The 10,180-nt window shown below is 56.2% G+C and overlaps 2 protein-coding genes and 1 pseudogene across 6 annotated transcripts in view; 1 reads left to right on the top strand and 2 right to left on the bottom strand.

Moving 5' to 3' along the window:
- NUP188 (nucleoporin 188) overlaps window positions 1-8,027 on the top strand; it is a 94,177-nt gene extending 86,150 nt beyond the window's left edge. Inside the window, exons 31-44 of one of the 2 annotated variants that reach the window (XM_014589955.2) lie at window positions 108-185; window positions 499-584; window positions 831-976; window positions 1,908-2,089; window positions 3,163-3,363; window positions 3,499-3,591; window positions 4,809-4,967; window positions 5,308-5,445; window positions 6,032-6,106; window positions 6,183-6,425; window positions 6,511-6,642; window positions 7,036-7,109; window positions 7,234-7,363; window positions 7,460-8,027. In XM_014589955.2, the coding sequence (XP_014445441.2) occupies window positions 108-185; window positions 499-584; window positions 831-976; window positions 1,908-2,089; window positions 3,163-3,363; window positions 3,499-3,591; window positions 4,809-4,967; window positions 5,308-5,445; window positions 6,032-6,106; window positions 6,183-6,425; window positions 6,511-6,642; window positions 7,036-7,109; window positions 7,234-7,363; window positions 7,460-7,639 (1,917 nt within the window). In that variant the 3' untranslated portion in view covers window positions 7,640-8,027. Of the gene's footprint in view, window positions 1-107; window positions 186-498; window positions 585-830; window positions 977-1,907; window positions 2,090-3,159; window positions 3,364-3,498; window positions 3,592-4,808; window positions 4,968-5,307; window positions 5,446-6,031; window positions 6,107-6,182; window positions 6,426-6,510; window positions 6,643-7,035; window positions 7,110-7,233; window positions 7,364-7,459 lie in introns of both variants that reach the window. The other variant, XM_027774003.1, reaches the window with a different exon arrangement.
- LOC102489784 (NADH dehydrogenase [ubiquinone] 1 alpha subcomplex subunit 1 pseudogene) lies at window positions 1,347-1,896 on the bottom strand (annotated as a pseudogene).
- Window positions 8,028-9,169: 1,142 nt separating the features above from the next.
- Window positions 9,170-10,180, bottom strand: part of SH3GLB2 (SH3 domain containing GRB2 like, endophilin B2) — a gene marked incomplete at its 5' end in the record, with an annotated part of 15,844 nt that continues 14,833 nt past the window's right edge. For all 4 annotated transcript variants that reach the window (XM_027773999.1, XM_027774000.1, XM_027774001.1 and 1 more), the window contains 2 exon segments: window positions 9,170-9,683; window positions 9,999-10,148. In XM_027773999.1, coding sequence (XP_027629800.1) covers window positions 9,576-9,683; window positions 9,999-10,148 — 258 coding nt within the window.

Genomic DNA, 10,180 nt, shown 5'->3' with positions numbered 1-10,180 from the left:
GCCCTTAGTGCCAATATTGGGGAGACAGTAATTAACTAATGACCCCAGATTTCTTGGCTCCTAAAGTCTGAGCAGTTTTCCCAACTGAAACCTTTGTTCCTTTGCAGGCAGACATCACACACCTGACCGACTCTGCAGTGCGTCGCCAGCTCTTTCTTGACGTGCTTGATGGGACCAAAGCGTTAGTAAGTGTGTCTGAGCGGTTTCACATTCCTCCTAGGGAACAGTTTCCAGAGTCAGATAGCAGAGCTCTGTCGGTCACACAAGTGCTCAGGTCAGCAGGCTCAAGTTGGCCTGGGAGACCTCAGGCCACTGTGGGTGAGCAGAGTCGGTTGCAGTCTGGCCAGCCACTGGCCTCCCCTTGGTTTCAACCCTGTGAGCTCATTGCCGGGCAAGAAAGTGTGAGGCTGAAAAGTGCCCTGTGGCTGGAGTGTGACTTCTCCCGCCATGCCTACCTACAGGAAGCCAGACATCTAACTGGCCTGCTGTCTCCTCTAGCTCCTAGCTCCAGCCTCAATGAACTGCCTCCGCCTCGGCTCCATGATGTGCACTCTGCTGCTTATCCTCCTCCGGCAGTGGAAGAGGTGAGCACTGTGCTGGGAGAGGCAGCCTGAGACCAGGGCCTTCTCCTCAGAGCCTGCTTGCTCCTCTCTCTTTGCCTTCCTGGGGCAGGGAGGGAAATGGGTCTGAAGTGGGCTGGCTTTTTGACACAGGGACCAGAGTGCATAGTGAGCAAGCACGAGGTGCTTCCTGGGCATCCTGAGGTGGAGCAAGCAGTTGGTGGCGTGTATGTAACATATGTTTCTGCTTTCCATTCGTGTTCTTTCCAGAGAGTTAGGGTCTGTGGACAAAATCCTTGGGCCGTTGACAGAAATCTTGGAGGGAGTGCTGCAGGCAGACCAGCAGCTCATGGAGAAGACCAAGGCCAAAGTGTTCTCTGCAGTCATCACAGTATTGCAGATGGAGGAGCTGAGAGGTGAGGCAGGGCGGTGGGGTGGCGGCTGCAGTCTGCCCCACTTTGGCAGCTAGCCAGGCGGGACAGCCAACACTTAACGGTCACAAGTTTCTGGAACTCTTGCCTCAAGAATGTGTTTTTTGGGAACCAGCAGTTAGCGTAATGGCTATGTCGCTGGACTCCCATGTAGTCGACCGCGGTTTGCGTCCCGGACCCGGTGGCTTAAAACTCACGCCAGGCGCGTGTGCGTGCGTGCCCAAGATCCCGGGAGGAGAATGGAGGATAAGGGATTGCGGCGTGACCATCCCCCATGGGGGGTGATTTCTCGCTTTCTGTCTCTATGTCTCTCTCTGTCTGTCTGGCGAGCGCACGCGCCCTATAGTGAAAAAAAAAAAAACCTCTCCAAAAAAAAAAAGTGTTTTTTCTTTTTCTTTTTCATTTTAGTCTGATTCAGCACTATTACAGAACACACCGCATGCTAGGTAACACACTATATAAGCTTTTAGCAGGGATAGATGGCCATAACTGAGTTATTTTTTTCATCAGTCAGGAAACTGCTTCCTTAATCAGTGTTCTCCAAACCCTCTGACACATAGTGACAATTAACTCCAGAGACGCGTCTATCTCTTTCCGTCAGATGCCACTGATAAGTAAAATGGGCCACCCTCTTTTCCTTGCCCCCGTTATGGAACTTGTGCATGTATGTAGTGGCCAGTCCAGGACGACCAAGCACACGCCCATGGTGGCAATCCCAGGGAGAATTTCAAACCATATCGCAGCACCAAGGAAGTGTTTTTTCTTCCCCACCCATTCCTCTTCACCTCCTGCGGGACAGACATGCTCCCTCTCAGCACCCTGCTGTATTCCCAGCCTGTATCTGTAAGGAAATCCGGTATCCAGAAAGAGCTGACCTGGTGAGCATGACATGTCCCCTCTGTTGTCTGCCCTGCAGTAAGTGACATCCCCCAGTACTCCCAGCTGGTGCTGAATGTCTGTGAGACCCTCCAAGAAGAGGTGATTGCACTCTTGGACCAGACCCGCCATAGTCTGGCATCAGGCAGTGCTGCGGAGGACAAAGACAGCATGGAAACTGACGACTGCTCCCGGCCCCTGCACAAGGACCAGCGTGATGGGGTGAGGGAAAGCCCTGACAGGCGTCCGGTCTTCCTGCCATCTGCCACCCCTATATCTGGCCCTGGGAACGGGGTGAGCGAGACTGAGACATTGCCTGGTTGGTAAATTGATAGATCAGAGACCACGGAGAAATCCTCCCAGACGAGTTCTGCAGGACAGGCTTGCTTGTGTTCTGACCCACTCAGTGATGTGGAAATGCGTTCTCAGCCATGGCAGTAGGGCTTGGTAGAGTCAGGCAGGCAAAGGGTGCCAGGAAGGTTCCGACAGCAAGAAGAGCCTGTGACCAGCCCTGGCCCAGATCACTTGGCGACCAGAGGAAGTACAATGTGAGCAAAGAGGGCAGTGAGGTTGGAGGACTTCGATCTGATCCAGAGTGGAATAGGAAACCATTTCAGGGTTTTAAGCAGGAAAAGGGATCTAATTTGTACTCTAGAAAATCACTCCAGATGCAGTAGAAAAGCACTTTTCAAGCTAGATCATGGTCTATTGGTGGGTCTTAAAATTAGCTCATTTGGGTACAACTAGCATCTTTCTTAATGAAGTAGAAGAAAATTAAAAAAAAAAAAAAAAACACATTATGCCCTGCTTTGTGTGATGTCAGGTGGGTACTATTTGTGAAAAAATATAAATTTGTATATCCAGGCTGCAATCTAAGACATCTGTATTGGTCAAAAGAAGTTTGAAAAGCCACTGTTAGAAGGAGAGGTTAGAGAGTGTGAACAGGAGTTGTGAGGAGGTGGCAGGTATGGGGTAGTGCAGTGAAGGGTCAGATCACTCAGACCCCCTGTGGTGGAGTTGGGTGAGGTGCCCGGGTGGAAAGGGGAAGTAGTCCTGACAGCCTGGCGGCAGATGGGTTAAGGGGGAGCATGTCAGGCTATGGATAGCTGCCATTCTGAGATGTGGGCCCAGGAGAAAGAACTGCAGAGTTAGCAAATGCTGTATCAAGCTCACTTGGAAATGAGTATGGTCAAAGAGGTGTTGGGCAGCCCTGGCCAGGGCTGGCCTTGCTCCCTCCTCATCCCCCTGGACTGCTTCCTTCCCTTTATATCCATCTTTGCACCTGGACCCAGCAGGTGTGTGTCCTGGGCTTACACCTGGCCAAGGAACTTTGTGAGGTGGATGAGGATGGGGACTCATGGCTGCAGGTGACCCGCAGGCTCCCCATCCTGCCCACCCTCCTCACCACCCTGGAGGTGAGCCTTCGCATGAAGCAGAACCTGCACTTCACCGAGGCTTCGCTCCACCTGCTTCTGACTCTGGCCCGCACCCAGCAGGTATAAAGCCAGCCCAAAGTCAAGAGGGTGGGTTCTGACACTCCCAGAAGCTATGTTCTGGCCTGAAAGCTCGTGTTGCCCTCGGAAGAGTGGCCGCAGGCTCAGGTTCCATCTCGTTCCTTGTCTGCTTCCTAGGGAGCTGCAGCAGTGGCTGGGGCTGGCATTACCCAGAGCATTTGTTTGCCCCTCCTGAGTGTGTACCAGCTCAGCCCCAACGGCACAGTGCAGGTGAGTACCAAGAGCTCGTCTAGAGGCCAGGCTGGACTGTTCTGCAGCTCCCGTTGAGCAGTGCCCTCCCCACCTTGGTGCTTTTGCTTGCCCCAGAATTTGCTTTCCCCTTAGGGCTTGTCTGATATGCTGGTGGCAAGGCACCTCCCTAGCCCCAGGCAAATCTCTAGCAAGGGAAGAAGTTCTGCCAGTAAGAGATACCACCTGGTGGCTGTGCACTGCCTTCAGGAGATGGGGCGGGGTGCTCATTATAGCATGAGTACCCAGCCAGATGGATAGCCGGCTCCTGGGACCAGGCCTCTACCAGGACAGCGGTCTTCTCTCCCTCTCCCAATGGCAGGGTGTCATTGTGTCTTCTTTTTTTTTAAGAATGAATTATTTAATTCCATTTGTCTTTTTTGTTTTGTTTTGTTTTTTTAATTTGACCAGAGAGAGAGAGAAAGAGAAAGCAAGAAAGCCAGCTGCCAGGTCCAGGCCTCGAACCAGGGTCAGCCAGCCATGTGGGAGTCCAGCATCCCTATCCACCATGCCACCTGTCATCCCTTCATTGTGTCTTTACCCCACCTTTGGGCCAGGAACAAGGGACCTCAGCACCTAGCCTCTGTATACTTTGGTTACTTACAATGTTTTAGATGTCCCTGACCTCAAGAGTAGCCTTCATCTGGGACCAGCAGTTAGCATAATGGCTATGTCACTGGACTCCCATGTGGTCGACTGTGGTTCAAGTCCAGGACCCGCTTAAACTCACACGTGCCCAAGATCCCGAGAGAATGGAGAAGGGATTGCGGTGTCACCATCCCCCCTGGGGGGTGATTTCTCGCTTTCTGTCTATCTGTCTCTGTCTTTCTGGCGAGCACACGTGCCCTACAGCAAAAACCTTTCCAAAAAAAAAGAGTAGCCTTCACCTGAACCTTTCACGGACGTTAGTATAAGGTAGTATTTGATAGAAGTACTAATGTAAGTCAGCGTTTGATACAGCATTAGGGTTTGCTCATCTAGCGCAGCTGCCCTTAGGAAGCACTGTGAGGGCCAGAGCAGGGCTGTGGCATGTCCAGGGTCATGTGGCCAGCCAGTGCTGCCCAACGCTCCATCCTTGAATCCACCAGCAGTGGATGCTTTCTGGCCCTGGTGGTGGCTGTGCCCACTCTAGGGGCTTTCTGCTGCCTGTCAGCTGGGTTCCTGCGACGTACATTCTGAGCTTGTCTTGTGTTTCATAGACACCTAGCACCTCTCGGAAGTCCTTAGATGCCCCCTCATGGCCGGGGGTCTACCGCCTATCCATGTCCTTGATGGAGAGGCTGCTTAAGACTCTGCGCTACAACTTCTTGACTGAGGCCCTGGACTTCGTGGGTGTCCATCAAGAGCGGACCTTACAGGTCAGGGGCTGCCAGCATCCCCAGGGTGGGGTCTTGGGGTCAGAAAGGGTCTGGGCCACCATTCGGGGCAGGAAAGTATGGAGCTTGAGGCTCAGAGGTGAGGTGAAGGGTGTTGATGCCTTCGTTTCTGAGGTGCTGTAAGACTGCTGGCCAATTGGCAGCCCGACTGCTAAGTGAAGAGGATGGTCTTGGCCCAACGTGGACAGAAACTGTAACTGTCACACTGAGCCGTGTATAATACTGCCTCCTCAGCATTTGTGGGCTGAGGACCTGTCCTCCCCACAGGAGGGGAGGTGCAGCTGGGTCAGGTCCCTGAGCTACCCCCCTCTCCCCTACCCAGTGCCTCAACGCAGTGAGGACAGTGCAGAGTCTGGCCTGCCTGGAGGAGGCAGACCACACCGTGGGCTTCATTCTGCAGCTCTCCAACTTCAGGAAGGAGTGGCATTTCCACTTGCCCCAACTCATGTGTGATGTCCAGGTGGGGGGTCTCAGACATGGCTTCCTGGAGGTTCTGGGGAATGCCTAGGGACTGGGAGGCCATGGGCACACCAGGGAATTTCGATCCCTTCTCAGGGGTGGGCTTTCTGCTTGGGGAGCACATTTGTTTTCACCTTCCTTAGTCTGGCTAAGTGTTGCCTTCCACAGTGGAGGGCAGTAGGACAGTAAGAATTTGGCCTGTTGGACCTTGGTTTGGATCCTCAGGAGCCGCCTGAAGCTGGGAACCAGCCACTGGGGGTGGGGAAAGAATGCGGGCTCTTGGAGTCAGGCTTCTGTCATTTGCTGGTCATGTGACCTTGGTCAAGTCACTTCTCCCTGTCTCCCTCTTACTTTTTTTCTTCTACAAAATAGGAACGGTCTCCATTTTCTGTATTTACTTAGAACCTTGTAATTTGTAGGCAGTTGGCTAGGTCTCGGGGAAGCAGGCCTGAGCCTTCAGCCCGAGTTTGCAGTCTCGCTCCTTAGTGGCTGTGGGTAGGTGGGAGGTGGTGGGTGTCAGCCAGTGGAGAGCAGAGTGTCGTGAAGGGCCTTGGGCTGGTCCTCACCCTCAGCTGTGCTTGCTGCAGGTAAACCTGGGCTACTTGTGTCAGGCCTGCACCTCCCTCCTGCATAGCCGCAAGATGCTGCAGCACTACTTGCAGGTACCTGCCCTGGCCCACGACCGCCGCCGGCCTCCCCTGGCTTCTCTGGACTAACCTTCATCCCTTCCCTCTGCAGAACAAAAATGGGGATGGCATGCCCTCGGCGGTTACCCCCAGGGTTCAGCGGCCACCCATCACAGCGTCTACCGGGCCCGCTGCCCCCTCCTGCCCCTCCTCCAAGCAGCCCGCTGCTGACACAGAGGCCTCGGAGCAGCGGGCCTTGCACACAGTCCAGTATGGCCTTCTCAAGATCCTCAGCCGGACGCTGGCAGCTCTGCGCCACTTCACCCCAGATGTCTGTCAGATCCTGCTGGATCAGGTACCAGCCTCAAGGCTCCTGGGCGCTGTGTGCCTTGAGCCTCTGCTCTCAGCAGAGGCCTACTTACTCTTTTCTTGCCTTGCAGTCCCTGGATCTTGCTGAATACAACTTCCTGTTTGCCCTGAGCTTTACCACCCCCACCTTTGACTCTGAAGTGGCCCCCTCCTTTGGGACACTTCTGGCCACAGTGAACGTGGCTCTCAACATGCTTGGAGAGGTAAGTTGGGCACTGCGAGACTCCAGCCCTCCTCCCAGCTCTCCCACCCAGTCTGCTGTTTCCCAGCCAGCCTCAGGCACGTTTCCCACCTTCCCCAGCCTATTCTTGGTAAAATTAATCTACCTCTAAGAATTATTGTGAGGACTATACTGAGGTAACTAGTGAGAACTTCTTAGCACAGGGCCTGCTGCTAAGAGGCTCTCAGTAAGAAGGAGCTGTAAGAACAGATCAAGAGTTCAACAGCAGGGGTGGGGGCTAGGTCCTCTTGTGCTCAGGCCCTCTGCTCGAAATGCCCCGGAGGGGTCCCTTCCTTTGAGCGTCCGCCCCAGGGAGACAGGCTGGCTGCACAGCTCCTGTTACCTCAGTGTGATACGGCTTGCTTCTCTTCCCCAGCTGGACAAGAAGAAGGAGCCCCTCACCCAGGCTGTGGGGCTCAGCACACAGGCAGAAAGGACAAGAACATTAAAGTAAGACTTGCTCTGAGACCTGAAAGGGAGCTGGGGCATTTGGGTCCACCGTGCCTTGGCCACATGGCTCACCTGGCACTAGCTTGGCCCTCCCCAACAGAGCCAATACCTGCCCCTTCTGCAGGTCCCTGTTGCTCTTCACCATGGAGAACTGCTTCTACCTGCTCATCTCTCAGGCGATGCGCTACCTTAGGGACCCGGCTGTGCACCCCCGGGACAAGCAGCGGATGAAGCAGGAGCTCAGCTCTGAGTTGGTACTGCTGGATTGGGGGCTCCAGAGGGAGGGGTGGGCCAGCAGGGAAGGCATCCCCGAGGTACCCGGGCCTCAGCAAGCCTTTTTTTCCTCATAGAGCACACTGCTTTCCAGCCTCTCGCGCTACTTCCGCAGGGGAGCCCCCAGCTCCCCCGCTGCTGGCATCCTCCCCTCGTCTCAGGGCAAGTCCACCGCTCTGTCCTCCAAAGCCAGCCCTGAGAGTCAGGAGCCTCTGATCCAGCTGGTGCAGGCCTTCGTCCGGCATGTGCAGAGATAGGACGGGGGCTGCAGCCCACCTGCGTATGCCACCAGCCTACCCAGCAGCCCCGCGCAGGTGCTGCCATCGCGGGCTTTCTGTGACCAGGGCAGCCCTAACCCCAGCCACCTGCCGTGGACATTATTTTTGTAACAGATCAAGAGTTCAACAGCAGGGGTGGGAGGCCAAGTCTGCTGTGCTCAGGCCCTCTGCTTGGAATGCCCCAGAGGGGTCCTTCCTCTGTACGTGCCCCCAGGGAGAGGCCCAGAGAGAGGCAGGAGCCAGCAGCATGGCAGTCCAGGAGAGAGGTTGGGTGCACAGGTTTGAAATCTGTTTTCCATGATTGGTTCCTGCAATTTTTGGTAATACTGTGGTCTATTTATACAAATATTAAAATGTTGTTTATAGGCTTCTGTGTGATCTGTGCCTCCAACCCCAGGAATGACGAGCCAGCCCAGGCTGGGAATGGGCGGCAGTTTGGCAGAGGCAGAGCAGTCATCACAGACTACTCGCCCACACCATCTGCCCTGACCCTGGGGGGGTGTGGGGTGCTGTCAGGTGCCCCCTTCCTTGGCCTACCCAGCTCCTATGCTGCCCCCAGGACTGGCCATGCTCCCCGTGGCTGTGGCCTCCTGAAGCTCTGCTCCTTCCTGTTCTGGCTCACCCCCCCAACCTCCTCATCCCTCTCTGGAAGCCCCAGCAGTGGGCCAACCAGCCTTGGCCTCCTCAGAGAAGCAAATCGTGTAACAGTTCTGTTGCTGGGCTCCCATGCAGACAGCTGTGGTTCAAGTCCTGGCAGCTTGAAACTCAACTGGGCACATGGCGGGGAGGGGGGTGATTTCTTGTTTCCTGTGTTTCTGGCTCTCCAATGAGTGCATGCACCCTGTAGCAAAAAAATTCTTTAAAAAAAAAAAAAGGCAGTGAATGCTGGACCCCACTGGGGCCATCTAAAACGTGGCTATCACCTGGGGCTTCCTGAATCTGGCTGACCTGGGCTTGAATCCCTGCGTGGCCACTGGTACCTGAGGTGGCAAGTGGCTGACTTTTCCTCCCTCACCTGTACAACCTGGATGTACAGCATGGTGCAGGAACACATGGGCACAGGCCCAGGAGTGCCAACAGTGATCCGTTACTCAGCGTAAACTGCTGGGGAAGTTCCGCAGCCCAGCCCACAGCCCAGGCAGGTCTGTCTCAGGAATGGATGAGCACAGCGCAGTTCCTGGAGAGCAGAGGAAGAGCCACCCCGCCAGGGTGGTGCAGGCCTTCGGGGAAGAGGGCAGACCTAGGAGGGTGTAGGCCCCGCCCAGGAGTGCCTTCCTTTCCCTCTTCCTGCCCCGTCCACCACCTTTTCCCACCTGACCCAACAGGAGCTGGGCGATGGAGCCAGGCGACTCGCACACGAGGATTTATTCATCATTGGCTAGAGCAAGCAGACAGGCAGAAGTAAAAACACCAGTTAAAAAGTGAGTGGAGAGGTGAAGGCTATCGCCGCCGACATGGCGTGAGCTGTGAGACGCAGGGGCGTAGCACCAGGCAGTGGCTGTGCCCGGCGCCCCCGCCACCCGGCCCCCCGCCACGCCGCTCTCCCTCAGCCTTTGGCAGCAACAAAGCGGGCGCTCTCCTTGCCAAGGTGCACCCAGGCTTCCTGGGCCATCTGCGACTGCCCCACCCTGGCCTAGGTGTGGCCCAGTGCAGCTGCCGCAGCCCCTCATCCCTTAGTGGGAGCCAGGGGTGGGGTGCTCAGGACGCAGGCAGGGTTGGGGCGCCAGAACCATGGTCAGAAGCAGGGCAGGGTGGGGGCTGACCGGCCTCGGCTCCCTCACAGCTGGATAACGGGCACAGACAGGACAGGGTTGGTGGCCCCATCCCGTAGCTGTGTCACCAACAAAATTAAGTGGCAGGGCTGCACCGTCCTCTCCTGCCCTGGCCAGGTGGCAGGGGCCCGGGAGGGGCCTGCTTAGCTGAGCAGTTCCAAGTAGGTCACCGGGACCTTGCCCTTCTTGTTGCCTCTCTCACCGATGAGCCAGTCAGGGTCCATGCCCGGCAGGCTGTAGACAGTGATGAGCTGCGGGGAGGGCAGAGGGCAGGTCACACCCAGGCCAAGGGCAGATCTGGCCCCAGGACTGGTGGTGACAGCCATCTCCTCACATTGAGTACCATTGCCCCCAGTGGTGGGTCTTCCCCTCAGCCGCTCACTGCAATGCTTAGGGATGGCTTCCTCAGGGCTAGGGCTGACCTCTCAGCACCCCATCCAGCCCTCCTCCAGATCCCGTGGACACTCCAAGACAGTGGACGTGGCTGGCACCTGTGGGCCCAGCATCCCAGCCCCAGTTCTCTGGCAATTCCTAACAAGCCTGTCCCCTCCTGGCGCCCAGCCCACCTCATCAGCCAGCAGGGCCAGCTCACTGCTGTCGGCCGCCTCGTAGTCATAGAGCACCCGGGCCTTGCGTGTCCCACTGGCGGGAGGCGCCACCTCCTCCAGGCAGAGGGCCGCCTCCCCAGGAGGGGCCAAGCCAGCCACAGAGGGTACCACAGGCATAGTGGCTGGAGGGGTGGGGGGGG

The sequence above is a fragment of the Tupaia chinensis genome, unplaced genomic scaffold (genome assembly GCF_000334495.1).
Source record: "Tupaia chinensis unplaced genomic scaffold, TupChi_1.0 Scaffold000394_1, whole genome shotgun sequence".
NCBI classification, from domain to species: domain Eukaryota; kingdom Metazoa; phylum Chordata; class Mammalia; order Scandentia; family Tupaiidae; genus Tupaia; species Tupaia belangeri.
The sequence above is the reverse complement of the archived record's forward strand: the minus strand, read 5'-3'. Positions and strand labels throughout refer to the sequence as shown.